The sequence below is a fragment of the Diaporthe citri genome, assembly GCF_014595645.1.
Source record: "Diaporthe citri strain NFHF-8-4 chromosome Unknown scaffold_7, whole genome shotgun sequence".
Classification (NCBI taxonomy): domain Eukaryota; kingdom Fungi; phylum Ascomycota; class Sordariomycetes; order Diaporthales; family Diaporthaceae; genus Diaporthe; species Diaporthe citri.
Genome location: NW_025064852.1, coordinates 918,643 through 942,914, shown reverse-complemented (window position 1 = coordinate 942,914; position 24,272 = coordinate 918,643). Strand labels below are relative to the sequence as shown.

At 54.1% G+C, this 24,272-nt stretch overlaps 7 protein-coding genes across 7 annotated transcripts; 4 read left to right on the top strand and 3 right to left on the bottom strand.

Moving 5' to 3' along the window:
- Window positions 1-9: 9 nt before the first annotated feature.
- INS49_013491 (uncharacterized protein) lies at window positions 10-1,149 on the top strand (the record flags this gene model as incomplete). The annotated part of the gene is made up of 1 exon (XM_043174190.1): window positions 10-1,149. The coding sequence occupies one exon, from the start codon at window positions 10-12 to the stop codon at window positions 1,147-1,149; it is 1,140 nt and encodes a 379-aa protein (XP_043021135.1).
- Window positions 1,150-2,201: 1,052 nt separating this feature from the next.
- INS49_013490 (uncharacterized protein) lies at window positions 2,202-4,370 on the top strand (the record flags this gene model as incomplete). The annotated part of the gene is made up of 4 exons (XM_043174189.1): window positions 2,202-2,228; window positions 2,289-2,855; window positions 2,912-2,929; window positions 2,997-4,370. The coding sequence occupies 4 exons, from the start codon at window positions 2,202-2,204 to the stop codon at window positions 4,368-4,370; spliced, it is 1,986 nt and encodes a 661-aa protein (XP_043021134.1).
- Window positions 4,371-6,277: 1,907 nt separating this feature from the next.
- Window positions 6,278-9,998, bottom strand: INS49_013489 (uncharacterized protein; the record flags this gene model as incomplete). The annotated part of the gene is made up of 8 exons (XM_043174188.1): window positions 6,278-6,864; window positions 6,925-7,313; window positions 7,375-7,430; window positions 7,645-7,790; window positions 8,449-9,149; window positions 9,202-9,461; window positions 9,523-9,706; window positions 9,769-9,998. 8 exons carry the CDS (start codon window positions 9,996-9,998, stop codon window positions 6,278-6,280), a joined length of 2,553 nt encoding a protein of 850 aa, XP_043021133.1.
- A 514-nt stretch (window positions 9,999-10,512) lies between these two features.
- INS49_013488 (uncharacterized protein) lies at window positions 10,513-16,513 on the top strand (the record flags this gene model as incomplete). Its single annotated transcript, XM_043174187.1, has 10 exons — window positions 10,513-10,953; window positions 11,018-11,336; window positions 11,416-11,641; window positions 11,742-11,897; window positions 12,348-12,382; window positions 12,580-12,604; window positions 14,409-14,501; window positions 14,811-15,003; window positions 15,161-15,348; window positions 15,571-16,513. 10 exons carry the CDS (start codon window positions 10,513-10,515, stop codon window positions 16,511-16,513), a joined length of 2,619 nt encoding a protein of 872 aa, XP_043021132.1.
- Window positions 16,514-16,646: 133 nt separating this feature from the next.
- Window positions 16,647-17,791, bottom strand: INS49_013487 (uncharacterized protein; the record flags this gene model as incomplete). Its single annotated transcript, XM_043174186.1, has 3 exons — window positions 16,647-16,924; window positions 17,029-17,466; window positions 17,671-17,791. 3 exons carry the CDS (start codon window positions 17,789-17,791, stop codon window positions 16,647-16,649), a joined length of 837 nt encoding a protein of 278 aa, XP_043021131.1.
- Window positions 17,792-19,593: 1,802 nt separating this feature from the next.
- On the top strand, window positions 19,594-20,316 carry INS49_013486 (uncharacterized protein; the record flags this gene model as incomplete). The annotated part of the gene is made up of 1 exon (XM_043174185.1): window positions 19,594-20,316. The coding sequence occupies one exon, from the start codon at window positions 19,594-19,596 to the stop codon at window positions 20,314-20,316; it is 723 nt and encodes a 240-aa protein (XP_043021130.1).
- A 1,085-nt stretch (window positions 20,317-21,401) lies between these two features.
- INS49_013485 (uncharacterized protein) lies at window positions 21,402-24,218 on the bottom strand (the record flags this gene model as incomplete). The annotated part of the gene is made up of 2 exons (XM_043174184.1): window positions 21,402-21,473; window positions 21,564-24,218. The coding sequence occupies 2 exons, from the start codon at window positions 24,216-24,218 to the stop codon at window positions 21,402-21,404; spliced, it is 2,727 nt and encodes a 908-aa protein (XP_043021129.1).
- Window positions 24,219-24,272: the final 54 nt, after the last annotated feature.

Below are 24,272 nucleotides of genomic sequence, written 5' to 3'. Positions count from 1 at the left end.
ACAATAATCATGGCTCAACCTCTCCCTGAGACGATGCGCGCCCTAGTCTGCGACGGGCTCGGCCAGCCTCTGGTTGTCAAGACGGTGCCCACTCCCCAGCCCACGATGGGAAGCGTCGTTGTGAGGGTGCTGTGTGTCCAGTCTCAGCGCAGTCTGCAGACCATTTTGAGCGGGAAGACGCCCTTCACCTTCCCCCAGCCCATGACCCCGGGGAACACGGGCATCGGGCGCGTGGCCGCCGTCGGGCCAGACACCACGAGCCTCGCCGTCGGGCAGCTCGTCATGCTCGACACCTTCATCCGCGCGCGCGACGACCCGGGCCTGCAGATCCTCTGGGGCTTCTGGGACGGGCCCTCGCCCGCGTCCAGGAGGTTCGCGGCCGAGAACTGGTCCATGGGGTCGTACGCCGAGTTCGTGCGCGCCCCGCTCGAGAACACCTGGGCCCTGGACGAGACGCGGCTGTGCGGCGGACCCGCTGACGGCGGCCTGGGCTATACCCTCGAGGACCTGGCCGTGATCCCCGAGGCGCTGGTGCCCTACGGCGGCCTGCGCAGCCTCGCCCTGCAGGCCGGCGAGACGGTCGTCGTGGCGCCGGCCACGGGCGGCTTCAGCGGCGCCGCCGTCAACGTGGCCCGCGCCATGGGCGCCACGGTGCTGGCCATGGGCCGCAACACCGCCGTGCTGGAGCGTCTCGCCTCCCGCTCCTCCCCGCAAGGCGCCGTGCGCCCCGTGCCCAACACGGGCGACACGCAGGCCGACGCGGCGGCGCTGCGCGCGGCGGCGGCGGGGGCCATCCACGCTTACCTCGACTTCTCGCCTCCTCAGGCCGCCGCCTCGACCCATTTGCGCAGCTGCTTCCTGGCGTTGGGCCAGTACGGCCGGGCGGTGATGATGGGGCTGCTCTCGTCGGACCTGCCCGTGTCGTATTTGCGCTTTGGCTTGCAGAACCAGACCATCCGGGGCCAGTTCATGTACGAGCGGGCAGACGTCCGGGGGCTCATCCAGCTGGTGGAGAAGGGCATGCTCCGGCTCGGCGCCGGAGGTGGGTACGAGCTCCGGGGGAAGTACAAGTTGGAGGACATCGACGAATGCTTCCGCGCCACGGCGGCCGGCTCAGAAGCCGGTCAGTTTGTGCTGATCACACCGTGATAAGACCAAAAAAAAAAAAAAAGAAAAAAAGGCAGAGCTGGAAAACAAGCTTGGCTCCGTTGTAAATAGCATTACTCGTCGGTGGGCTTATATACCGGAGAGTATTCGGTAGGACTATAGTAATATGACTTTGGGGGCAAAATGAACAAAAAAAATAAATAAACACGCGTTGTGACCATGGCCGGCGCGGGGCCAGTCAATCCTGAGTTGGCTGCAAGGTATATAGATGCGTGGAGGAAAAGAGATTTCTTGCATTAGCGTTCCCATTGAAGCCCCTCATTTCCTCTGCTGCTGGCGGAATACTCAAGCAAGTCTTCTTCAGGGTCATCATGGAGTGAAAAGATGTTGAAAGTAAGGCCGGGCAAGGCAGTTCAGCCACGACGGGTGTCACATACGCTGCGCTTCGTCTCTGTTACGGAAGATTGTCGTTCTGTTGCGGCTGTGTCTCCATTCCCTTGGTATAAATTTATTTATCTCGTAACAGCATTGTCCAGTCAATACCGACATGTAATGACCGCAATCTTTTGGCCCCCCGCCCTTTGTTGATACTCGACTAAAGAGTCTGCCTTGTCTTACAGATCGGCGGCCCCCATCGCCCGAAGCCGATAACGTCCTGTTGTGGAACAACAACAGCTGAAACCAAAAGATATATTTAGTATACTCGATGCCTTGGACAAGGAAAGGCATTTCAGGCCTGCGCAATTACTGTGGGCATGTATCTGGCGCCAGCGGCTGTTTTTGCCAGGGCGGAGAGCACATTAATTAAAAGCCTTCAGCTCCCATTTTCCACGCTATACTTTTGCGCCTAGCAGCCATTCTTGCTGATTTCCAGCGTTGGGTCATCAAAAAGCTTCAATTTTCCAAGTTCTTTTTCTAGTTGAAAACCAAAGCACATGCCGAAGAGTAGGGTCGTCTGTGGGAAAGCTTGTTATAATGTCCTGGCAAAGCTCGCCAGTCTACAACAAAGGTGAAGAACTGTGATCTGAATGCAGGAATCTTGGGAAATTTGCATGTTAACGTCGTCAGCCTCTCCATCTGAACAAACCGATGAAATGCCAGGGGCATTAAGCACTGGGCTGGTAGGTTACAACCCAAACAACATATCTGGAAAGCAGCTCTCAGGCTAACTAATCAACAAGGACCTCCCTAGTCTGCCGAACGAGGCTCCGCTCCGCCTTGGTCCAAAGCATCCAATGGAGGAACAGTCGAATGATAGCTCCGATGATCTACCAGATTACAGCACCGTCGCTGGGGCACTACATCCCAAGAAGACTCTGCCGCCTGTGTCGACCAAGGCATATGTTTACACGTGGCTCGTCCCACTCAGCACCCTTATTTCTGTAGCTGCCCTAGTTGCATGGCTCGCATCCAAAAAGGACCAGGCTTTCATATCCCTTGCCGGGAGCGAGATTGGAGGCCATCTTACGCAGGCACAGGCCAAAGGGATCGACTTTGTCTGCAGTGCGTTTTTAGCTCCATTGTTATTTGCTGGATTGACCCTACTGTGGTTTGCATGTGCACGCGTATGCGTGGTCAACGAGTTTGCACCAAGCGTTCCACTACAAACACTGGCCACGGTGAGCGCAATGTCGCGGGGCACCTACGACCCTCTTCAATATTATGCCCTACTAAGAGGGCGGACCTGGAAGCTGGCTGCTCTTGGAGGGATAGCTTTCTGCTCCGCCATGGGATCATCTGCATTGGGTGTAAGTACGATGCTTTGAACCCTTCTTGAACACTCAAGTTAATTGTTACATTATAGAACATGATCGCATATGAGGTATTCCACCAGGACGGACCTTCAACCAATGAGTTCAGTCTCCGACTGCTGCGTGATGCGATTATAGAGAGTATGGCAACCTCATCATCGGGAACAACCACCCCCGGCCTCGTATGGCTTCAGCAATTCTGAGTTTACCGCCGCGGCTCGGAGCGTATCTGATGTGCTTTACGGCCTCGATTTTGTTCCTGCAATCCTAGACAATGACAGTGGGTATATTGGAGTAAACACTACATCCGCTTCCATGACGAGCCTTCACAAGTCCGTCAATTCATTGAGCGATGTGCCAGGTTTTCGCTTGAGCGCCGAATGTGTACCCAGTACCTTGAATTCGGTAAATGCATGGCCTACAGTTGATAAATACGCCAGATTATCCCCAAACATTTCCTACGACACAGCCGCGTCCGCCGGCGCGGTGTCTAGGGACTTCGACTGGTTCACGCCAAGTTACTCCTATTTCAGTGGCCAGGAAGATGGCACCACCTCCATCTCGTCTAAGTTGGCGTTCCCTGCCTGGGATTACGACTGTGGGGATAGTGGTTGCGCGGAGAAGTTCTACCTCATTTACATGATGACCGGCATCCATCGGCAGAGTCTCCACACGGAGTACGGCGACTTACGGCCGGCCCTCCAATATAAATACGATTCTGATGGCTACGGGAAAGACTTCCAATTGAGTCCCGCCACCTCTTGGGGCCTGGAGTGCGTCTTGTTTCAACAGCAGGGCCTCACAAATTACACCCGCTCTCCAGATCTCCAATGGTCCATGGCCGCTGCCTCCTTCGACGGCAACAAGACCGCCATCTCTTCCCAGCTCAGCAAATGGCAGCAGATAAAATTCGACGGCGAGTGGGCTCCTCCGCAACTCGGGGTCGTGCTTTTCGGTCGCGACCCCCTCAAGCCGTGTTTGACACGGTTTGAGAAATGCCTGCCGGCCCGGAACGTTTCGAACCCTGTGGGGAAGTATATCTACGCGTCCGGAGAGATAACACGGATCATTCACAATATCGCGGCAGCAAACGCATCTCGCGGATCAGGGAACCCGGAATACTACCACAATGTCACGGGAACCGTCAACAGGCAGTATTACCGGATCACGTACGTGCCCGTGCTGCTTCTGCTGGCTTTGGTCAGCATCCTGCTAGCGGCGCTGCTGACGATCGCCCTCATGATTTCTGCCAGCAAGACCGTGAGTTGGGCACGGTTCAGACAAGTGGACATAGTGAGGCTGGTAATCGATGCTGTTGGTGGAACACTGAGGCATCAGGACGAGGAACAGTTCGCGAAACTCAGCGGTGCATCAGACGATGAAATAATAAGCTGGGCTCAGGGATGTCGAGTGGCATACATCGAGGTTTTGGAAAATCAGAAACATGAAGATGATGAGTTCGGTCAAGTCCAGCCAGTACGGGTACAGTTGGTCCAGAAAGCCATGCCGTAAGGACCATAGTGGATAAAGGTGGTCGGCGTCGGTGAACTCCAGAAAGCAAACACTCTGAACGATGGCGGGAATTATTTGAAGGGGACAAAAAATTGAAGGGGAAAGATCGTCCTCTGTACTGACCCTATCTAATAAAGTCTTAATTCGAGAAATCCAGGAATCGTCGCATCTTTCCATCTTATCCAGTAGACCATCAGTCCCCCAGCTCTTTCTTTGGCAAAGTAATCATCCAAATCTAGCGCATATCGCACTGTGGGGAATTCAAACTCAGGATGCAGGCTAGTGGCAAGCTCAGCCTCAATTTCGCCGAGCGTTATTGTCGAAAATTCCTGTGTCTGGTTGGTTTTACCGAGAAGTCGTTCCAGCTGCTTGTAGTTGGCTGCTTTGGCTTGGCGGATGAAGTCTCCGAGTGAGACCACATAAGCAGCCTCAGATCGACGTCGCCGGGAATCGACCCTCATCCACTTATGTTCTGGGATCCATAGATCTGTTTGCGGCCGCTTTGTGATCTGTTGTTGAGATACCTTGTCGGATGTAGAATCACCTTCCGATTCTCTGTCTTCTGAAATCTCACCATCCGATTCCTTAGTTGATGTTGCTGTAATCCAGTCCTGGCTGTCTCTCATCAAAATGTAGCAATCGGAGTCAACGCCGGTTTCCAAAAAAAGCTCAAGTATTTGGCTCATGCCCATGTACTGTAAAGTCGATTAGAGGTTTCATTACAAGGACGCAGGAAGCTTACCGCGCATCTGCAGACAACGGCGGTCACATAGTAGAGACACCACGCTTGCCAAACACTCAGATGCATTAGCATTTCTCCCCCTTCCAGCTGCAAGCTTATCCCATGGTTGAGTTCAGCACCGAGTGCCAAGATCAACTTCACCAGATCAGAACGAGAACCGGTGGGGTCTTTTCTTGGTGGGCGGCACGCTGCTGAGAGAAGCAGAGACAGACCATTCTGCGGCTGAGGGAGATCCGGGAAAATTCGGATCCGCTCGGTGAGATATTGGATGGCGAAAGTTTCCTGGACTTCATTTGCTATCCAATGGTCGAATGACGTAGATTCATCAGCCATTTGACCTTCGTTGAATTGACCATAGCCATTTAGTTCAATCCAGACCTTGTTCCATGCAAGATATCTTGCCTGCTGTTCGAACGCGGCTCTGTATGCTTCAAACAAGGAGCGGGAAGGCTGTGGGGTAGATAGATATTTCTTTAAGATGTTCCGGTATCGTTTAAAGGCCCATGGCGGTTCATCCTTTTCGCGTAGGGATCCGAAATGCAGCTCGGCAAGAGACAGTCGAGTGTAGAACTCGAGGTTGAAAAGCTTGGGCGAAGAAGACAAGACATCTCGTGCGAGTGGACTGGCAGCAACATAATCCAGAGCCGATCGGTGAAAGAATTGAACCGTGTGTCGCAGGTACAAAGGCCGCCAGAGTTGGAAAGAATGATACTCGCTTCCGGGTACATGGGTTATGACTTCCAGGAGTCCTCTGGTGTAGCCAGTCACTTGCGCATCGGCAAATTGCCGCTTCTCCTCAATCTCGTTCTCAGTGTACACCATGAATGGTTGATTGGCGGGAAACGCCGGGTCCTCAGTGATTCTAGCCAGACACCGCATTGACGCTTCCAGGATGAGCCATTTCGCCCAAATATTTCCGCTCCTCGGAAATAAGGAGCATCATCTTCATGGGCCTCGTGTCGATCGCGCTCATCGATTGTAAGGAACATTGTCTCGTATAAAGCCTTTAACTCACGAGGAGTGGCCTTCAGTTGCTTTTCCAGCGACTCAAACGAATCGCGTCTTGCCAGAGAAGCTAGCAATCTTTGAATGGTGAGCCCTGTCAAAAGAAATACGCCGTCGGAGGCACCAACAACCTTCTCTACAAGGTCCTTGTAGCGTTTCTTCACTCCGGGGAATCCAAAAGTCCGATGCTTTTCAAAGAGATGACGGCCGAATTAATTATGTCATCATGTGTCAACTGGTGCAGGTGTACACGCTGGTTGTCCCCAAAAGTGTCGATAAATTCTGGATGTGGACGAGAGCTGGCTAAGATTTTGGTATGATCGCTGCGCGCCGAGTCAACAAGGATTTGTGCCAAGTCCTCCCTTTGAGTTTCCGACAGGGGCTCTGACTTAATGTCTGCGCCGTATTCGTCCAAGCCGTCGATGAAAAGACAGAGTCGATATTTGGGGTCACTCGGAAGGCGGAACACGTATTTGACCAGCTCAGGTCGCTGGATGAGAATTTCGAAGAGGATGGAACGTTGAAGACCTTCCAGGGAATTCTGAAGTTGGTCACCGCCAGCCCAGAAGTAAAAGCGTGCAAAGAGAAGTCGCTTGTCGCCAGCCCATTCTCTCAGAAGCTCATGAGTTCGCTCTGTTGACAGGATGAGCTTCATCAGCGTCGACTTTCCGGAGCCCGCCTTGCCGGAAATGTGGAAAACCCCACTACCGAAACGTAGCCAATTCTCGAAACGAGAGGCAACTTCAGCTTTCAGGGAGAATGTTGAAGCATTTTTTCGATTTGCTCTTTCCAAACTGACCGACCCACTGTTACCATCATCCTCGCTTGAGACGCCCTGGACAAACCATAGGAAAGTGGCTTCGTCTGCAGGCTTCAACATTTCTTCTCTCTGAAACATGGAAGATCCGAAATACACCATTTCCAGAATGCGTGTCTCAGGCGTCTTCTCTGAGCGACCGGCTGCCAAACTGTTGGGTGCATCCTTGACCTCTTGGAACTGTATTTGAAACCTGTCCAACAACTCTTTCTGATCGGGTAGAGTCTCATCATCAGTGTCTGGTATCGGTCGAGTGGTCGATTGTATGTCCATAAGGACAGTGCTGACATCGTCCAAGGTATCTCTAATACCACGCAGATCCGTTCTAGCTTCACCCAAAGAGTTGCCGAGCTGAACCTGGGTCTTTAGCTGACGATCACTTGCGTCAAATGTTAGCTTAAGGCCCCACCACAGCTATGAGCATTCGTAGTGTCACATACGTGAGGATGGTGATTAAGTGTACCAGGATCTGAGAGCGATATTCGACAAGACTCTTCTGTAATTCTTGTACTTTGGGATCGCTGCGTATCCGTCTAAATACGACTTTGACATTATCCCAAGATATACCAGGCTCTGCAGCCTGCACCTTGAAACGTCCAAGCAGAGCCAGCAGCTCCGTTGAAAGAGCCTGGCATCTCAGCGAAACCTCCCCCAAGCGCTTTCTCAGGGTCCGAGGCATTCGGTGATACAGGCTTGCTGAATCTCGCGACAGCATCGTTGAGGTCGTGAGCCACGGCATCGATGTGTTCGGTGTGCGGAGCCCGGCCCGTCTGAGCAGCCTCGACCATACCAGTCACGACCTTGTAGCCGATGTCGATAAACGTCAAGATGCTTGACGCCAGCCCGATGGCCGACACTGAATCCATGAATGATACGTGCCCAAGAGATTGACACGGCGGACCTGAGAAGATGTCGAAAGCAATGGCGAGGGTGTGCATGAGAGCGGGGTCTCGCGAGCCAGATCATTGAGCTGGAATTTACCGTCACACAGATCTACGGCTCAACGATAAACCGCTCCGATTTCATTCGCGATTGTCCTGCAGGACTTCACAACGCCGAGTGGCTTAGCATGGGTTCTACTGGGGCCGAGAATTTGTGTGGATTGCATCTTGTGAAGGTTCCTTCTGGACTGGCAACGTTTGCCTAACTGAGTGCCGTCTTCCAGGCTAGTCAAAATAATGATCGCAGACTCCAGCCAACAATGGCCCCTATTTCAAACAATCTTTTGTTGATTGATTCGCGACTGCATTATAATTATATTCTTTAAGAGACTTGTTGATAGATGCTAGTCTAGAGCACAATGTTTTGACTATCCGGTATGTGGGAAGTTCTTCCATCCTTTGAACGCACCTGTGAATGTTTCGTAGATTGTCCCGATCAAACCAGATATCTTCGCTGTTCAACATTTCCAGCGCTATACCCAGGCTGAGCCTCACGCCTGTCCATCTCTTTGTTCTTCCTAACCAGAACAATCCGAAGTATCGTGGCAGCTATGATAGCCATAAGAGCCATACCCGCATTAACGCCAAAGGCCAGGACGAACCGGGGTGCGGCGTTGTTCGGGTAAAGATATGACCCGTAAATGCTACAAATGGTGGATAGGGCGTTGTTGAAAGCGACGGCAGCCGCACGCTTGGCCGGAGGTCTGCTCATCGTGTTGGCTGTCCAGACCATGGCCATGTTGAAGCCACTGTATATACCCGGCAGCATGATCATGGCACCGAAGTACCTAGGGCCAATACCCGTCGTGGCGGCGGAGATGACAAAACCGGCGAGGGCCAGGGCGATGGGACCGACTGTGTGCCAGTATCGCTCCTTGGTCCGATCGGCATTCCAGGAGACACCGATGCAGACCATGCAGGCCAATAGATAAGGCGGAGCGGTGAGCAGGAGTGTTTCTATCTTCCCTTTGCCCAGGGCTGCCACGATTGTCGGGAAGAAGCTGTTGATGGCAATGGCCGATGCAGCGCCGTACACAACAGTGAGCAGGATCCAATTCAAAGGGTCCTTGAGGACCATTTTGAAGCCATCCGCTAACGGCTGCTCCTTTCCCTCCGTCCAGTCGGCTTCGCCGGCAGCATCGACCTTGAGCCTCCAAAGGGCCAACTCACGCTCCTGGGTCGTAAGCCATTTCGTAGTGGCTGGGAAATCGGGGAGAATAAATATGGCAGCGATAGAGATGGCAACAGTGGCACTGCCCTCAATGATGAACAGCCTAGTATTATATCAGTCAGAGCCTCCATACAGGTATTTCATAAGCCTCTTACCATTTCCATGCTCTTAGTCCAAGTACTCCATCCATCCCATCCGTAATTCCGGCCGCAATGAGACCAGAGAATGCGCCGGATAGCATGGAGCCGCAGTAAAAGATTGCGGTCCTCAAAGAGAGCTCCTCTTTGACATACCAAGCGCCAAGTGTGGCGACGCATCCGGGGTAGAAGGCAGCTTCGAAGAAGCCGAGCAGGAAACGGGTGGCCAGCAAGCCGTGGTAGTTGTGAGCAACCCCACTGCAAGCGCAGAGAACACCCTGAAAAACTTCACGTTAGTCTGGACTCGGATGGAATGAAATGCCTGGCGGATATGCGTACCCATATTGCCATACAGGTTGGCAGATAGATCGAAGGCTTCCCGATCCTATTGAGGAATAGGTTGGAAGGGACTTGCATCAGGATGTATCCTACAAACAGGATGGTAACACAGGTTTGGAACTCATAGCCGACAAGATTCAACTCCTCCTCCATGCCGGCCAATCTTGCGGCTCCAATAGCGTTCCTGGCAGCCTCTGTCAGTAGTTACTCTTCTCCTCCCGGCAAGGTAATCAGAAGGGGACGCACCTGTCAAGATAGTTCATGATGTACATGACAATCAAGGGAGGCATCATTCTCCAATCGATCTTGCGTTTAAGTTTCTTCTCAAGATTGGCGATTTCCTCGGAGCTCAAGTCACGAAGCAGAGGGGGAAGCCCTCTATCGTCTATGACTATGCCTTTCTTGGTCGACAAAACTGAAGTGTGACTTGTTGTCTTGTTCATGTTAAGAGCGATGTCCTCACAAACGGATGTCATGGTTAATGTTTGGGATCTGGGTCGGGCGTGCCTGTGTGGCCGGCTATTCCTTTTAGATTTGAAGGACACAATGGAATTGCATGAGAACTACAGCATAAGAGTGCGATTTGAAGGGTATGTTATGTATTAGGAAATCCATGGCCTCAACAGTAAGAGGGGTTCCCACGTCCAAGAGGTGTCAGACACAAGCCAAGCCCGGCAATACGATCGACATCCTGTTTTCGCCAGATTCTCGAGGAGATAGCATGTAACACTCCGCACCATGTGCAGCGTCTGGACCCCCGGCCGCTAGATACGGGATGCGGACATGCAGTTGCCCCTCACGGTGAACCGGCCATCCACTGCCAACGCCGGAATGACAAGTCATCCGGTTCCGTTGTCGGCCCGGTGGACAGGTCAGGTTCGTCGTTCGAGCAAGATAAAACAGGCAGAAGTCTGCCCGGATTGACCTCATCCCCGCCTCCCAAACATTTTTTTCATGGAACTTGCCTCTCTAACCCCTCATCACAAAACCATGTCAAAACCTTCCGTTCTTATCGTCGGCGGCGGCGCCTTCGGAACATCCACAGCGTTCCATCTCAACAAGCGAGGATATTCGTCGGTGACCGTGCTCGACCGGTTTGATGCTCCGTCTACCGACGCCGCAGCCACCGACCTCAACAAGGTCATTCGGTTCGATTATCCAAACCCCCTCTACTCAGCCCTCGGTCGTGAGGCATACGACGCATGGACTTCCCCCTCGTCGCTTTTTGCCGGTCTCTATCGTAAGACTGGCTGGATCATGTCCGGCCATGAAATGACGGTCGACTGGCTGAAGAAGGCCTTTAGCCAAGCCAAGGATGAGAACAGGCAAAATGTCGGTTGGCTCAGTGCTGGCGACATCAAGAGCCGGTGGCCCGCTTTTAGCGGCCAGTTTCCTGGATGGACGAACCTGTTCAGCGGCAATGCAGGATGGGTAAGGACTTCTTCATAGAACCTTCAGAAGCACAAATTCTCTGACATCTATAATCGTGCCTCAGGTACCTTCTGGAGAGGCGCTCCTACGAATGGCAAGAGCGGCCGAGACGAATGGAGTCAAGTATGTATGTGGACGGTCTGGTACGGCCGTGCGCCTCATCTATGATGACAAGAACGGCACCTGCACTGGTGTCCTGACTGCAGATGGCACGACACACACAGCCGATCTCGTCATTCTTGCCAACGGTGCGCAGATACCGACGCTCATAGAAGCGAAAGACGAGGTCGAGGCGTCGGCCTCGGCAGTCGCCGTGATCGAGCTTACGCCGGCGGAGGCTGAGAAGTACAAAGATATTCCCATCATTGACGACTTCGAACAAGGTCAGTCAAAGTCCATCGTAATAGCGGATACCGAGTGGAAACTGCTCTTCTGACGCTTGTATTGTCATCGATTGTGCAGGAATCATCTTCCCTCCAGACCGCAACCGCCTGTTGAAACTGTGCAGCTGCCGCTTTCTTGTCAACTACAAGAACAGCCAGCTGCCAGGAGCATCGATCGGGGTGTCCCATGGTGATCGCCCACACGACGGCATCCCCCAAGAGATTGACAAGGAACTGCGAGCCTTCCTACACGATATGGCCCCAGACTTGGCCGACAAGCCATGGGTTACTACCCGTATGTGCTGGTATGTGAATAATACTGAACATTCACCACCTTACTGGTCCTCTCCTTGCTCTCCAAGCAAAGTCAAATGACACAACTAACCCATGTACTCGTTTCTGAAGGGACGGAATGTCCAAGGACATCAACTTCCGGATCTGTCCACATCCTAACGCCAAGAACCTCTATGTCGCTTCGGTCGGGTCTAACCATGGGTTCAAATTCCTCCCCGTCATTGGCAAGTATGTTGCGGATATGCTGGAGGGCAAGCTGTCGCCAGGGTACGCAGATCTGTGGAGTTGGAAGTTTGGGCGGCGGCCGGACCACGTCAGCAACCCTCACCCGTATCCCGTGAGGGAGCTGACGGAATTGTCAGGGTGGGAGAGGAGACATCAACCTGCTGCTACTAGCTTGCCGTGGGCGTGGAGTAAACTTTAGATAGCCGTACATAGCTAGCTGGACGTTGAGTGCTCGGGGTGGATCATGATGTCAAATGAAAATCAATCATGCTCTCCATGTTCTCAACCCATCATACATCACCATATCACAAAGTCCTGCTCCTCCAACAGCGGATCCTCGTAAAAATTCCACAACTCCCCTTGCATTATCCCATTGATCCATGCCCGTCCTCGATACGCGAAATGATCACCATCTGGACGTAGTACGACGGGAACACCGCTGCCATGGAAAAGAGCTATCATGTCTCCAGGTTTTGCACTTTCAGGTCCAAGGCCGACGGAACCAGATGACGTCGTCAGCAGGAATCGTGAGTCTTCATCTTGCAAAGGGTCTCTGAGCTCTTCCGGCTCTTCGGCCTTCATCATCTTGCAGTATTCATCCCAGGGGCTTGTGTTTCATTCACTCATGTTCGAGAAATTGCGTGCGTGGTTGGGCACACCGACACATCTGTCCCATGACCGAAAGAAAAGGGAGGGCCCGCACCGACACCCCTTAACGTCGCAGTCGCCACGGTTGAGGGCGAGCGAGTGTAAGTCAGTCCAGTCCACCCTGTCATGCTCCGCCTCAGGGTTCCAATGTGGTAAGATTTGAGTGACTAGCCCTTCATGCTCAACCACAAGTGTACCGGATTCGGCTTCTTTAAAGACCCAGTTGGGCCTGCGGATTTCTCGGAGGTCATCTGTTCTGAGCTTCGCTTCGGACCCTGACACCACCTTGTATGGACTTTCCGAGGGAAGGTTTGAGAACAGGGTGAATAGTTTCGTAATGACTTCCTCTGCTGGCCTTTTTCGATACTCGCGCACGGGATACTCCTGAACAGTATTCTTGATGTGGTCAAGAATTGCTCCGCGGGCCGTGAGCTGCCTGCCGTCTTCAGATAAAGCGAGCATGGCGCGTTGGTTCAGACCATTATTTCCATCAAATGTCCAGCGCTCAAAACCATATCGAACTTCGGCATCCCCGGTGAACACAGTCGAGTCCGAGAAATCCAGAGCCCAGCTCGGCAGCCCCGCTAGACGATGCGGCGCGCATGACTTAGCCCAGTTGAGGATACGAAATCTATCGGGCCGGAGGCCAGTTTATTTTGCAATGCCTCTGATCTGATACTTCGGAAGCTGTGGATGAAATTGGTCCCTTTCGTCAAAATTTTCAGTTGACTCCTTGTAAATTTCGTCCCCATGCACGCTGTCCCATAAGTCAGCGTAGGTTGCTTGGGTGAGGACCTCTGCTGGCTCGAGGCAACAATTCGGGCTGACGAGAGACGCTTGGGCTGGCTTGACCAGGCTCAAAAGACTGTATACTTTGTCTCTGGGGTCAGTCGCTTTGGTGTGTCGTGCGAGCAGCGCTGTCTCTCCGATTCCGCCTTTGTAACGCCATGTCCGTGTGTTTTTCCGCAGCTCAATAAGCTGTTTGAGTTCACTGATAGAACTCCAAGTACCCCAAAACTTGGATCTGAACGTGGACCAACTCACTTCCACTGCCCTAAACGCGACATTGACATCCTCTGCTTGGACCAGCTCTTGTGTAACCCAGGCTCTCGTCCACCACGGGGTGGGGGCGGACTCGAGGCTATGACACAAAGTCTTTCTTTGCCATTGATTTCCACTGCCAGATTTTGAGCTGTCTGAGTTGCTGGATTTCATTCTCAGTCAGCTCATCATCCCCTTCGTCGCTCGTCTCATGGTTAAACATTGAAGATGGGACCTCCGCATCGCCCAACCATGCCACGACTCTTGCTGCGGTACTATAGATTCGCCCCATCATTTGCACCTGCCAACTTCGCTCCTCCAAGCTCTCTTGATCTATACATATCGCGTCGACCCACAACAGTCTTTGGCGGTCTGTGCGTCGAAGTCGTCGCAGGGCGACATAGAGGTTATCCGTGATAGGCAAGCTTTTCTTGCCATCCCCGGTGATGGTATGGTTTCCAAGCGATTTTCCCCATACGTAGGATAAGGTCTCGTACTTGTAACTTGGATGCAGCCAATTCGTAAAGGTCGGGGCCCTGTCCTGGCCACGCTCTTCCATTTACCCCCCCCCCCCAGCCTCTGCCAATGTGTCGCCTGGTATACGATGGAAACAGATGGTGTCTAGGCTTTTGCCCAGTGTTTCCCTTTGCGAAGCAGCCCTTATCATCATGTCGGTTAGACTCATATTTGCATCCTCGGTCTTCGAATAGCCCACCTGACTAAGCAACCTCGATTGGGAGTGCGTTTCGCAGGACCCTGGCCTTCTTTCTTTCTCGGACATGTTTTCATGTGACCTCTCTGGTACCCTCTCCCCTCTTCGTCTTGGTCTTGAAACAGAGAAACCTTCGCCTCCTCTTGAAACAGGAAAACTTTCTATGAGCCTCAACTTGGCCATTTCAAGATCGTCAAGCGAGACTTTGGCAAGAGTGCCGCGCAGTGCATCGTCACTCGACCCAGGTAGGAGGCACAAGAGTCGTATATCACTTCGTATCAGACTCAGCTGTATCGGCAATGTATCCAAGGACACTTCTGCTGACTCGGCGCACGTCTGCCCGTAATCCTTATAGTCTTGTTGTCCCATGAGTGTTGGTGGAGGCACTTCGGAATCCGCGCGCCTTGTATCATCCTTACTATCGCACGTCGACCATGTGCTATCAGCCTTGATAGAACAGATGGAAAGAGATTCAGACTGTCTTCGGAAATGACAAGGAGCCAAAGCTACAACCGGGACACCTTCCTGATTCATGTAGATGAAGTGGCATTTAGAAGGTTTGTCCTGATGCAGTCAGCTTCGGCAATTGCCCTTGGAGGCTTCGCGGCCGCCTATCTCTTTCTCCGCCTCATCCTCTATTTGACCCAGGATTCGAGAGAGCCGCCCGCCATCTTGACCACCGTGCCCTTCTTTGGTCCACTGGTTGGCATGTTTAGGGAGAAATCAAGTTTTCCACCTTCGGTTAAGGTGTGTCCGTGTCCATTGAACTGGTTCTGCGGCTATGCTGAGCGCTGATTGAATTCCGACAGAGACGCATACAGGCTTCCAATCTACACTCTCCGCTTACCATTTTCACGCATGTAATTACGTCGTGAATGCTACGGAGCTGATCCCGGCTTTACAGAAGCGGTGGCGCGCTGTTAGCTTCGCCGCCCTTGCTGCCGACGCTGGGTTTCTTGTCGGCCTCAGGAAGGAAGACAACGAAATACTGCATCGGGATCTGACCAGTGAGCACGGCTTCAGTTTCAGTTGGCCCAAGTATATAATGTCCGCTATGGGCCCTGGAAAGGACCTTGATTCAATCAACAGAAAGTCAGTTGAGATATTCTCTGAGGATATGGATAAGCTTAGGACAAAAGGGGCCACTGTCAAAACTGGTCTGTGGAAGTCGGCGCGAGATATCATGGTTAAGTCTACAACAGAAGCTGTCTGGGGACCGGAGAATCCTTACCGCGACGCTGCGGTGGCCGCAGCATGGAAATGAGTGCTATATCTGCGACGATGATTGTCTCACTCTGCTGACGGCCTTGACAGGACGTCTGAGTCGGGCTTCCTGACCCTGTCTGTCTTTCCCCTGGCTTCTATTTTCTTCCTCAGACTCTATAAAGCGCGAGAACTAGCAGCAGCAGCTATGATCGACTACGTGTGCAAGGGTGGGTACAAGACAGCGTCTGGGCTCGTGCGAAAGCGCTATGAGCACCACGTGGAGCAGTGGGGACTCAGCCTGGATGACTTTGCGCGTGGGGAGCTGGGGAACACGTTTGCCGTCCTTGGGAACTCAACGCCGTGCGCACTATGGGTGCTCTTCCACATCTTTTCCGACGACCGAGTCTTGGCTGATGTCCGGAGCGAGGTCTCCGCCATGGTAAAGTTCAGGGAGGAAGACGGCGTGAACTGCCTTGACCTGGCTACCATCCGGACGTCTTGTCCCATCCTTTCGAGTACCTTTCAGGAAACCCTCCGCTTCCGTGCTGTCAACTCTGGACCTCATGTCGTCCTTGAAGAAGTCCTCCTCAATGATCGCATTCTGCTCAAGAAAGGGAGCATGCTTATGATTCCGGCCCCTTTGCAGCACACAGATACCTCAGCATGGGGTGACAACGTCAACAATTTCGACCACATGCGTTTTGTCCATAGTCAAGGCCAGAACTTGAAGAGACCAAATCGAGTGGCATTCCGCGCCTTTGGTGGTGGTCACGTCTTATGCCCTGGGCGACATTTCGCAAGTACCGAGATCATGGCTCTCGCGGCATTATTAGCGCTTCAGTTCGACTTTGTGCCTACGAGCAACGGGGGCAAATGGGTTGAGCCCACCTGGAAGAACTCGCCAATTCAGGCGGGATTTCCTATTCCAGACAAGGATATCGACGTCGAGCTTCGGCCCAGAGACCCAAGCAAGAAGTGGGAAGTCACTTTCACCGGCTCAGAAGAGGCTATGGGGATTGTTTCTGAGGATATCGACCCTTGTTCAGAGTAGTTACACAAATCTTTCGTGCGATAATACTAAGAATGTAATTAAAAGGCACATGTTTACGAGTCCTGGGGTTGTTAAAAGGCCAAACAGCAGGGACATGTTGTCGAGGACCTCTAACCCGCGATTGTGCAGTGTCTCATTCCTGATCAAGGTCATAAATGTCGCGGTGCCCATCGTCAACCCAGTTCTCAGGCGGCCACTCGGGATTATTCTTGTGGAACTCCTTTCCAACCTTGAGCATGTACTCGGGAGCAGGCCGAGACTTGGCACCAGCCGGTTTCTTCAGATCGAACTCGCTGAGGTCGCGCAGAGAGATGTCTTGGTATCCGTCCAAAACAGCCTGGAAGTCCCAGCACTTGCGCCAGATGTTGACATCGGAAATCGGGATCTGGAACTCGTCCAGCCAGCGGAACACTGTGGTGCTCACAGAGTCAGAGATATGACAGATATGGGAAATTACTGGCGTTATGTGACACGGAACGGAAAAGGGGCGGGGAAGCATTCTAGGAAACACTCACGGAAAACTCCAGGATCCGGCGCGCACGTCAGATGCTCCATCAACACCATGATGCAATGCGAAACGTGTGTATCATGAAACGGTACGCTGCCCGTGCCGTTGGGCCAGTAATGGTCCTGGTAGACGGTCTTGCGGAGGTAATCAAGGCAGTGGAGGTTGTGGAACGCGGCCGCCTTGGCCACGTACCTCTCCTCGCCGTCCACCCAGAATTCCTCAGGCAGTTTCGCGACCACATCCGGGTCCTTGCGCATCGCTAGGATATCCTCCTTCGTGACGGGGAGGATATGCTCGTCGATGAGCTTCTCCCATGCCTCGTCGAGTGCATCATTGGGCAGGTCGCGCCATATACCCTCGCCTCCGTCTCCAGCGCCGTCGCCGTATTCGGCATGTGCTCGCCGGGGAACAAGCGGTAGGTCTCCGATATTGTTGAGTAAAGGAGCTGGAATAAGTTAGACATTAATGCAGAGGCAGCCTTGGTTCACCTGATGTTACTTGCAATAGAGTGAGGAGTCTCTCAGGACCGTGTCGACGTGGCGGTCATGTTGCCACCAGAGCCAAAATCCACGGGTGGATAGAAGGAATAGGAGGATGTTGGCGATGATTAGAGGGTTTCGGATCATCCTGCTTGCGGTTTGTCCCTGACTTCGAGGCTGAGATGACCATTTAAGGTCTTCCTCATTGTCGTAGTTGACATGATTCAGTAAATGCACGGCGTCCTCTGGATCCTTGCTGTGTTTCTGTATGGGAGAGTCAGAATCCCTCATCTTTGGGGCTGTTATATTTATTGAGGAGGGTATGGAAGTATTTGAGAAATGAGAGGTGCACATGTGCTCCCTCCTCACGCCTACCTAAGATATTCATATAATATCGTGTTTGGGAAGACTCCACTCGATATGCTTTAACACACTGACTCTTTCTACCCTTAATGTCCTGATGAGAGAGGAGTGCTCTTACTGTAATTTTTGACGGTCTTGGACTTTAAGATGGCGCCAAGCTCCGTGTGATACATCCCTCCAAACTCTATTCTGCCTGCCGCCCCTGATTACGATGTATTTACTCACATACCCTGTTGAGAGCGACGGTGACAGTAACTTGGTGGATATGTCTAAAATGACTTATTCTTATCTCGTAATATTTTTGATCGTACTCTCCTCCCGCTGATTCATGCCTCAGCAGCTTCAACTATACCGGGTGACTAGAAAATCGTACTGCCATGTGGCATTGACATGTCAGGTCCTAAGAACTTCTCTCATAAGGCCAAGCCTGAAATTACTCACGATGTATAACTGCGACTCTCTCTCTCTCTCTCTCTCACCACTTTGTATCAGTTCATATTATCAAGCGTTACAGACATAAGACGGCAGTCTCTGTAGACCAACCTGACATACAAGCTGGCCACTTGCGTATGCCTGAAATACACTTAGCATTTGTGTTTCGTTAGGCTTCCGAAGATGTTTCCGGTACTTCGTGCTGTAACATCCGAAACATTCTATAGAGCAGGAAAAGACTTTCGCGTAAAATGTGACAGAGTCATGACATGATACGCAAAAGGGGATACTTCTCCTTCCGCGGAACATTTCTTCTTCCGTCACTCCACACTTACCGCTGGTTTTGAATAACAAGCCGGGATGATGCCGGCTTCTGGACCTTACTGTCTCGATCGGTCCGTGGAATGTCGACAGCTATTGAATCAGCGGTGACAGCGATGGAACTGAAAGTCGTCGAGTCCACACCGCCGAGAATTTCCTCACTTTTCAATAGTGTCTGTTGTATGTGGTCCCATGTAGTCCAAAGACTATAATGCATAGCTTTACCCGAGACTTCTCAAAATTCTGATGATCAATCGACCGCTAATACTTTTATGCAAAAGTCAGCTTTTTAGTTGCCCGCATTACAAATTGAGGTACGGTGTTGAGCGAGACGAAGACCACAGTCTGGACCCGGAAACTCGGCCGAAAGGATCGGCTCCGGGCGTGGAGCTTACCAATTGGTTGCTATCCCCTAACAGTACGCAACGTATCACAAATCACCGCAGATCGAAACCCCCGGGGCCCAAGATCGGGCTGCACAATGCACGTATCGACCAACAGATGCTTGAATGGATGCCTAGGCATGCTGACAATCCTGACGGCCTGGCCAGAACGAGGCGCCCAGCTGAACGGTGAATCTAGATCCTTTGCCCTGTTGGTGGATCCTGCGGTGGCATTTTTGCTGGGACAGGATCTCTGAACTGACCAACCAGGCAAGGGCTGGATTTATAAGTCTCGGCCGAGGCACCCCGGCTGAGTTTTCGGAGCCGGATGTTATCACGGACTCGCAATGGGTACATATAGGCCATGGGAAACTGTTGAAGTTGAGTTGCAGAATGCTGTTGATCACTCCTCAGTCCCATCAGCCCTCAGAGTATTGGTATCACTATTTCAATACGCTAAATCCCAATTCTCAATTGACACCAGCCAAAACCAAGTCCGCTGTAATTACTCAACCATACAACTGTCACCACCTCCTCCTCCCCCCCCCCCTCTTCCCACCGTACAACTCAGACAACCCCCACAACAAACCCAAAATGCAAATCCTCCTCCTAGGCGCAACAGGCCGCACAGGCCTCCTAGTCCTAAAAGAAGCCCTCGCCCGCAACCACACAGTCACAGCCCTGGTGCGCTCCCCGCAGGGCCTAGAGGCAAGCATCCCCGCCGACCACCCCAGCCGCCCCAACCTGACCACAGTCGCCGGGTCCCCCCTAAACGCCGCCGACGTGGCTGCCGCCCTCGCAGCCTCCCCGTCGCCAGTGGACGTCGTGATAACAACCCTCAACCCCCGCCGCGCCTCAGACAGCCCCTTCGCGGCGGTCCACCCGGCCGACTCCCCGCCGCGCATGATGGCCGACAGCATGGCCGGGGTGCTGGCGGCCCTCAAGAACAGTAGCAGCAAAAAGACCGCCAAGGTCGTCGCCCTCAGCGCCCTCGGCGCGGGGTCCTCGGCCGCACACACCCACTGCCTGCTGCGGCTGCTGTTCCGGCAGAGCAACATGCGGTTCACGTACGAGGACCACGACGCGGTGGAGGAGGTGCTGGTGCGGCAGCAGCGAGAGGCCGGGGCCGTCCCGCACGTGCTCGTGCGGCCGACGCGGCTCGTTGATGGCGAGGAGGGCGGAGCCGCGAAGGTGTTTGGCGGGAATGGGACCGTGGGGATGATGGAGACCATCTCGCGGGGTGCGGTGGCAAGGTTCCTGGTTGATGCTGCCGAGCGGGGGGAGTGGGATGGGAAGGCGCCTATTATTGTTGGCTGACTGGGCCCCCGGTTTATTTTCAGCCTCGGCAGTACTCTCTCTCTACTTGCCCTAAGATATTGCACAGCGTCCAGCACGGGATTTGAACCATGGGATGAGCAGAAGTTGGTATAAGCGATGAGTAACCGTAAAGCATTCTTTTCTCTTTCTTCTAGATGGTAGTTTGGAAACGTTGTCAAAAATTGGGTATATAGAGTGCTGATAAAGACAGACAGAGGTCTATAAACAAGCGTTGAAAACGAAAACAAGTTGGATATCTAAAACTCTTCTTTCTCTCTCTTGCCGCACCAAAAAACCAACAACTTTGATATGCATGCCCCTAATGCCAGCCCAACCAGACCCGACCGGCCACCACCTTGGGGTGGGTATGAATCTTTTTTGGGGAAGAAAAAGAGAAGGAAGCCAAAGAAGAAGGTCTCGGAGAAGAAAAGAAGAAAAAAGCGTATAAGTAGGGGTATCAAGTGAAGAAAAAATCCAAGAAGTAAAAACATAACAAAAATGAGAAGTATAAATGATCGAAAATGGTCAAAGAGGCAGCCGCCGGCTTTTCCCTGTCCTCTTCTGGCCGAGTCTCTTCCCACGCTGCGTGCCCTTCGACAGCGCCATCTCCGTCCCAGTATGCATCAAGCAGCTCCTACATAGGGCTCCGCCCTCATTTCCTTGTTTGATCGTCCAATTCGAACGGCATGTGAAGTCTCCCATTGACGAGATTCAGTCTCAAGAATGGAGGACACGGCCATGGTCGACCGGAAGTCGTGGCGGGCCTCGTCTTCCCGAGATAGAAGACATCCGGTCCCACCCGTCCACCTCGTTTCGTAAGTTTTTGTGTGTATGATAGCGTCGCTCGTGATTCCGATCCGCCCACCGTGACATTCCAGCTTTTGTTCCTCGTGTTTTGGTTTGCTTTGCGTTGCTTCGATGTAACACCAGCCTCACAGCCCCGGTATAGACTCTCCTTTTTTGGTCGCAGCGCACAATGGAACTCCACTGCAACACTACGAGACCCAATGAGTTTTCTTCCTTTTTTTAAAAAAAAATGTTTCGAGAGGGATAAGCACGACGAAGTGCCTACGATCGAGCGTCGTCTAGTTCAGGCCGACCGGGACAGTCGCTAGGTCCCACTGGTCCATGTCCCAGTAAGAGAAGTCATCGAAGAACTGCCGAGGAAGCAGCCAGGTTAGCAAAGCCAGCCCTCATCATCCAGCAGCCACACCACAGAACGGACTCAGCATGGAAGCAACACTCACAGTGGTAGGACTATACCCCGTGCCCCCACCACCAACAGACCCATACGAGCTCCCATCAAGCAGTCCTGCGCCACCGCTTCCAGCAGAACCAGACCCACCACTGCCAGGGGGCCCGGGCATGCTGGCGATAGCCTCAGGGCTGGCGTTGAGCGCGGCGGACCCGGCGTCCACAATGCGCGCGACGCCCCTCGCGATGCGCCGCGCCCGCTCGTCTGGGGTCCCGCCCGCCACGGAACCAAGCACCACCGCCAGCACCACCGTGTCCTTGAGCAGGTCGCACGCGGGGTCGTCCTTGACCATGGCCGCGAAGCTGTCCAGCGTTCCCTGCACGGCGCGTGTCATCCCCTGCGTCGACCACACCATGCGGTTGTCTAGAGCGTTGGTGAAGCTGATGCCCCCGCTGTTTATGCCGCCGTCGTATGTGCGCGCGTACGTGTGTGTGTCCGGGCTTGGGAGCTGGCCGTTCATCGTGGCTGTGGGAGAGGTAGTCGTGCTGTGGGGTCGATGGGCCTGCTGCTGCTGTTGGTGTTGGTGTTGGTGTTGATTGGCGAAATGCTGCTGGCGCACCATCTGCTGCTCCTGCTCCTCGCTGGCCAGCTTGATGAAGTAGCAGACGCTGAAGGCGGCCTGCATGATATCGTGCTTGAGGACAACGTGGTACATGTGGCTAACGTCGCCGAAGCCCGGGGTACGCGGGTCCAGCTCGTCCATGTAAGTCAGCATGGTCATGGAGGACTTGAGGTAGCTGGTGGTGATGTGGGCAGGGCACTCAACAGTGCTGAGGGCGAATGGCCGATACAGCGCCAGCAAGGGGCGGCGCACGTGCATGTCCAGCAGGGCGCGCATGCGCCAGTCCTTGAACTTGGCCCGCGGATCCAGCGTCTGGTTGCGCCGCGGAAACAGGTGATTGACGTCGTCTAGCAGCTGCTCCAGCTTAGTGCCGCAGTCGAGCACCTCGTGGAAGTCGCGGATAGTATCGAGGCGGTTGATGATGGTCGACACGCGAATGCGGTGGGCCAGCGTACGCGAAGCGTATGCCTGCAGCTGTGTATTGGTGTACTCGTCGATGGGCCTAGACGGCGGGAGCGCCTTCATGTCCGGGAAGATGTCGGCGTCGTCGAGGTTGCTCGGCGGGCGGCACGTGTACTCGCCCTCGCGGACGGCCCCGGGTAGGTTGCAGGCCAGCGCGAGGTGCAGGTCCATGTCGACAATGGTGTACCACATGCGCCGGCGCAGCTCGGCGTAGAAGGGTCGAATCTGTGGGAACTCGTCCGGATCGCGGTGCAGGCCCATGGTCATGGCCATGCGCACGATGAAGCCCAGCTGCGCCCACGACTCCTGGTTGCGCGACAGCATCATGCGTGACGCGTGCAGGTGCAGCACCTCGCACTGCAGCGTGTCCATGTCCACCAGCTGCTTGCCCCGGAGCCCGTCGAGCCACGCTCGCGTGAGCGCGCATGCCGTTGGCGCGTTGATGCCGTCCGCGCGGTCGTGGCTCAGCCCTCGCGCTTCCGTCTCGAACCGCGCGCCCAGCGAAAGCATGCACATCAGACGCGGGAGGAAGCCGTCCGACACGCCCGTCTGGGCCCAGAAGGCCTCGTACTCGGCCTTGAAGGACGGCACATGGACAATGCGGTAGATGCCCTCGGACATGGAGATGTACGCGTCCAGCAGCCGATCGCAGGTCGCCTTGCCTGGCAGAATGTCGGCCATCCTCTTCTGCACCGGCAGCATCGAGTCGGTGAAGACCGAGATGGGCGCCAGCGCCCGCTTGTTTTCCTCCTGCAGGGCGCGGTGGATCTTGTGCAGCTGCTCGAACAGCATCCTGATGTCGCCGCCCCTCGACTTGCTGAAGATGAACTCCCTGGCCTCGTCAAACAGGTTCAGCAGCACCCTCGTGCTGTTCTGGCCGAAAAATCGGGTTCGCAGGTTGCCCTTGACACTCAGGCTCCGGATCGTGGCCGGCGACCCCATCACCGCGGCATAAGCCGCGTAGGGGTTCCGCGACGGGCCCCATTCCGCTGCATGTGCGGCTCCTCCGGCGGTGGAGGCGGGGCTCGAACTGAAGACGAACTTCTCCAGCCGCTCCAGCCGGCTGCCAAACTGCTCGAGCACCGACCCTGGCACGCCACGAGGCTGCTGCTCACCGACGCCCCCCAGCCCCGCTGCCGCTCCAGCCCCCAGCCCCAGGCCCATGGGCCCGGGGCCTGGCTGCAGCTGTGGTGATGGTGCGTCCAGTGGATATGGTGGGGCCGGCCGGTACTGGCGCTTGGCGGGCCTAGGAGAGGCCTCGACGTCGGATCCCTCGGACCCAGGGCCGATCTCGTGCTCGTTTGCGTACTTGCACACGCGGTTGGACTTTTGGCACTGCGAGCAGGGGCAGGTCCGGTCGCAGCGCAGCTTGCGCTGGCGGCACGAGTTGCAGCTCTTGACGGGCCGTGGCCGTTTGACTGCCTTGCCCGTCGAATTTGGGCCGTCGAAGACCATGGTGGTCATGTTGGACGCCATGTTGGCGACGGGCGCCGGCCGCTCGGTTATCTGGACGGGGAAGCCGGGGGCGCTGGGTGCCGTCGTTGAGGTAGGAGTGGTGGTAGAGGCGGAGCCGGATCCATTGTCCTGGACCTGGACCTGGACTCCAGGTATGGGTGTTGCCATACTCGTGTGTGGCGAGGGAGCATCAAGCCGCGAGGCGCGTGCGGGAAGAAGAAT